At 36.5% G+C, this 5378-nt stretch overlaps 1 protein-coding gene across 1 annotated transcript in view; it reads right to left on the reverse strand.

Annotated features, from left to right (window-relative positions):
* Positions 1 to 717: 717 nt before the first annotated feature.
* The window catches only part of LOC122260586 (soluble guanylate cyclase 89Db-like), a gene marked incomplete in the record, with an annotated part of 54422 nt that continues 49761 nt past the window's right edge, over positions 718 to 5378 (reverse strand). Inside the window, 4 exon segments of the mRNA XM_086551159.1 lie at positions 718 to 2007; positions 3046 to 3135; positions 3838 to 3947; positions 4971 to 5109. Coding sequence (XP_086407285.1) covers positions 1939 to 2007; positions 3046 to 3135; positions 3838 to 3947; positions 4971 to 5109 — 408 coding nt within the window.

The following is a 5378-nucleotide window of genomic DNA, read 5'->3' on the forward strand; positions in this document are numbered from 1 at the left end:
TAATCATGATATTAACTATAATAAAAAGGATGATAATAATAATAATGATGAATAATAATGAAAGCAATGATAATAAAGATAATAGTACTGATCATGATAATAATGATAATAGCAATAATGATAACAGTAATAATGATGATAATGATAATAACACTGATAATGATAAGAATAATGGTAATGATAATGATGATGATAATAACACTGATAATGATAGTAATAATAATGATAATTAAAATAATGATGATATTGATAAAGAATAATAACAATGATAAAAGTGATAATAGTAATAATGATAATAATAGTGATAATGATAATAAAGGTAATGGTAATGATAATAGTAATGATGATGATAATAGTAATGATGATGATGATAATAATAATAGTAATAATAATAATGATAATGATAGTAATAATGATAATGAGGATAATAAAAAAATATCGATAAAAACAATGATGCTTTTTCAAAAGCACTTTTTTGTTTTTACATTGGCACTCTTTCTCAGGGTCGAAGTGATAAGGACAATAGAATCAGGGAATAAATGAGGAGATAAATATAAAATAAGGAAAGAGAGAATAAGAGAGATCAAAAGAAGAGAGAGGAGATATTTTGATAGTTCTGATAGAACACTGATTTTAAAAGAGGGACAGAAATTCACTCTAGACAAAAAAAAAAAAAAAAAAAAAAAAAAAAATTGCGATTGGGAAAACAAAAATCTATTTATTGAACACAAGCTTTATTTCACCTATCAGTGTTTCATCTCCTACTACATAATAAAGCACATGAGGAAGCTGTTGACTTCTTTACTATTTACGACACAGTGACATGGCAAGAGTTGGTAGTCTTTATGGGTGGCTATAAATGAAATTGATTTAATTTGACTCTATGACACTCCTACTTCATTACACAGATTAAACACAGAACTACAATTTAATAAAAAATAATCTTTATCTTCTCTCGGCATATGCTATAGGAAAATATATATATATATACATGTACCTAGATATATGAATGAGCACAATACTCTTTGCTTACTGTGCTTCGTCTATAGAGATCAGCACCTTTTTCTTTAATTCATCCAATTAGTAATGTATGGTATCAATATGTAACCTATTAATTCCTGCAATTTATGAAAATATGATAACATGTACTTTCTAAACTGCAATGCATTATGGTGCAACAATTAACAACAAAAACAATTAAGGCAGATATGTTAAACTATCAAACAACAGTTTCTCGCCTCCACGACACAGACGCACATAATACCAGAGGCTGCACAAGTCTAACAATACATTTTGTGCTTTACGAGGACACAGCACGTTAATCTCCTGAACTCTAAAACACGCGTATATTTTCCTGACAGCAGTCACCGTCTCTACAATAAATTTTCCCTGTTGACAGTTTCTTTGTCAACTGAATAACTGCCGAAGAATACAGCATAGCTTCCTTTTTTGGAGAAAGTTTTCGGCCGAGACACAAATATTCACTAACGGAAAGACATCTACTAAGCTCGCAACTCGTAATATGTAATATATGTAATCCTATCGCACAGTCTGGCTCTCTGCATGTAGTGGAATGCAATCGGGACTTCGCACGCCGAGGGAGACAAAAAACAAAAAGACATTCCTTTCTTCAAAGTAGAACTCGCGACACATCGTTGTCAAACGTTTTCTTAAATACATGAAGAAAAAATAAGATACTCAAATAAAATACACGTTTCGTTTAGCATTCGCAATATTTAACTAATCTAACATTAAGTTCTACAAAAAATATGAATAAACAAAAAAAAAAAAGATATAGAAAAAAAAAAAATCGGCAAAAGCGACACGGGTTCGCTACGGGCGGCAGGACCTCGCGGCGCCGTAGTCGACGTCCGCCGAAAGGGAGTTTCTCTCCACGACGCCTTCGGGATTGAGGCACCTGGAAAGGCTCTTCCTCCATCACTTCCACGACGACTTGGCGCTCTCCTTCCTCCCCTCCAGCCAGTAGGTGTTCATCTCGCCCTTGCCCTGAGGAAACGAAAGGGAAATCATTGGCAAATTATACGATTTAGAAATTTTGGCTCTTTATGAAATGATTTAGACTTGAAATTTTGAAACGTCAAAAATGTCATATTATCAAAAATGATCATATTAACGATATAGATAGACATATATCAGTATGAGGATAAAAGCACTGTTAATGCTAGATATCCCTGAGATTTGTATAGGATAGGAATATTACCTCAAAAAGATGGCATGACTCTACGGACCATCCCTTCACATTTCATTACCTTACTTATGGCAGTTGTTTTGTGTTTATTTTTTCCTATTAGGTTGATTTTTAAGATATAACAAACTTAATGCAATTTTTGAATAAATTTTGAATTACAGCTATAATCATCATTATCAATGTAACAACGATAACAGTTATCATCATCGTTGCCGATTTTATTTAGTATTATTTAGAATAAAATTACCATTATTTTACACATATTGTTACTTTTTTTTGCACATATTTCTTATCGGAAATGTACGTGTAAGAATTAAGTTTCATGTTTTTGTTTCGAAAAGCATTGTTTCACAAAAAAGTTTGCATATTTAGGTAAAAACTTCTAGTTACAATCATATATGTTTTATTCATGATTATCAAAGCTATTATAAATTCAGTGGTAAAAGTCATACAGAAAGGTCGCACCTACACACGAATATATGGTTTACCTTTCATACATACATTCATACAAGCATCCAAAGAAACCCATAGAAAGCTATACGCAAGCATAAAAATACACGTACCTCCAAGTACTTAATGCACACACTTTAACACATACACACGCGCGCACGGACGCACGCACACACACACGAAAAGATAATTCCCTCGTTCACAAACCCTCAGCAAAACAAACTACAGTCTTTGAGCCAAGCAACAAAAGACATTCAAGACATCAAGTAGCAACACATCTCCAGTTTTCCCAATTCAACTTTGCAATCTAAACACAGCATGTCTGCAACGGCCCTCTGCACATGGCTTACGAGTCACTTCAGCCAGCTGGCGTCCCTGCAACTTACCTTAATCTGTAACTTTCCGCGGAATGTTGTGACAAAGTTGAATTTCTCGAGATGGCGGGCACAGATCTCGCTAATGTGAATCTTCCCCACCTGCGACAAGAGGCAATGGGTTAGTGTTGGTGCTGTTGTCGTCCTTTTTGGTGTAAAGGGATATCGATAATTATCATTGATGTGATTGTCGATCTTATTGTTATTGCAAGATATATAGTGCATAGTTTAAGCAAAATCCAAATCCAGATTAGAGAATCAAGAAATAATTTTTTGGTATCCAAATAAAATCAAGATATAATGAAATGAAATAAATAAATAAATAAATAAATAAATAAATAAATAAATAAATAAATAAATATATATATATATATATATTAGATATAATATAATATATATATATATATAATATAGTATATATATACACACACACACACACACACACACACACACACTACATACTATATATATATATATATAAGCTTAGTAAAAATATATATAATATATATAATATGTATATATGATATATATATATATATATATGTATTGTTGGTGTGTGTAGTGTTGGAGATAGTGTGTGTGTGTGTGTGTGTGTGTGTGTGTGTTGGTATATATATTATATATATATATATATATTAAATTATATAGAATTATATAAAATACTATAAACATATATATATATAAAAAAATATAAATAAAACAATATAATATATATAAATATATATATCACAATATAAACTAGATATAAGGGAAATGAGCGTTATAAACCCCAACCCAACTAACGAGAGACAGAGAGAAACCCACCTGGCTGTTGGTCTGCATCCTGGAGGCGGTGTTGACGGTGTCGCCGAAGAGGCAGTACCTGGGCAGCTTCATCCCCACGACGCCCGCCACCACCGGGCCCACGTGGATGCCTTGGGGTAGGGGGGGGGGGAGAAGAGATTAGAGGGGGGGGGTTCAAGGGGAGTAGTGGGGGGAGATGTCTGGGTTATGTGTTGGTTCGTACGTGTGTGTTGAGATGTGTGCGGATATGGGTGTGTTTTGGTATGTATGGCTGGGTGGGGTAGATTATATATATATATATATATATAATATATAAATATATTATATATATATATATATATATAGTATATATATAAACATATGTATGTGTGGTGTGTTGTGTGGTGTGTGTGTGTGTGTGTGTGTGTGTGGTTGTGTATGGTGTATGTTTGTGTGTGTGTGAGTGAGTGGTGTGTGTGTGTGTGTGTGTTTGGTGTGTGGTGTGTGTGTGTGAGGTCTGATAATTGAAATTACATTGAAATATTCCCACACATGTAACAAAGAATAGCAGAACCATGCATATCAACGATAAACCAAAGAACATGCAACCATGGTACTTAGGCTTTCCCCAGAAAACATTCACTCCACAAACAGCACCCATTCAACTGCACACACGTACACACAACAACCCCCTTTCCCTTAACATCTCCTCCCCAAACACAAACATTTTTCTCTCTTTCCCTTCCTCTTCCTCATTTCTCCCTCTCCCTATCCTCTCCCCCTCCCCATCTTCTCTCTCTACTCTCTTCATCTCCTCTCTCTTCCCTCTCCCTTTCCACTTCCTTTCTCTCTCCTATCCTCTCTCTCCCTCTCTTTCTCCTCTCCTCTCACCCTCTCCCTCTCCCCATCCCTCTCCCTCTCCCTCTCCCTCTCCCTCTCCCTCTCCTCCCTTTCTCTCCTCTCCTTCTCCCCTCTCCTCTCCCTCTCCATCTCCCTCCCCTCTCCCTTTCCTCTCATCCCCTCCCCATCCCTCTCCCTCCTTCCCTCTCCCTCTCCCCCTCCCTCCCCCTCTCCCTCTCCCTCTCCCTCTCCCTCTCCCTCTCCCTCTCCCTCTCCCTCTCCCTCTCCCACCCCCTCCCTCTCATTTTGATCTCCACACACATAAAAAGACTCACCAATCCGCAAATTGTGTGTCTTGCACTCCTCGCTCTGCTTGATCATATGAAGGGCGAGCGAAGCCAGCTGCGCAGAGTGGTCGTGTTGGTACTCCGGCGCTCCACCGACCACCATGTAGACTCCGAGGACCGTTTCCACCTGTTGAGTGGATGTTGAATGAAAGGAGGAGGTACTAGAAGGATGGGAGAGTGTCAGATAAGTGGAGGATTAAGGAGGGTGATTATATAGATGGTTGATATGTAATCTCTAGTGTGTGTGTAAAGTTCAGGTATATTGGATAGTAATACTGGTCAGGTTTGAATACCATAGACCAGGGGTTCCCAAACTGGGGTACATGTACCCCCAGGGGTACATTTGCACGTTTCAGGGGGTACATTTGGTCTGAAGGAAACAATTACTTGCACAAT

The sequence above is a fragment of the Penaeus japonicus genome, unplaced genomic scaffold (assembly GCF_977035675.1).
Source record: "Penaeus japonicus unplaced genomic scaffold, GWHDUDI00000001_assembly GWHDUDI00000024, whole genome shotgun sequence".
Taxonomy (NCBI): domain Eukaryota; kingdom Metazoa; phylum Arthropoda; class Malacostraca; order Decapoda; family Penaeidae; genus Penaeus; species Penaeus japonicus.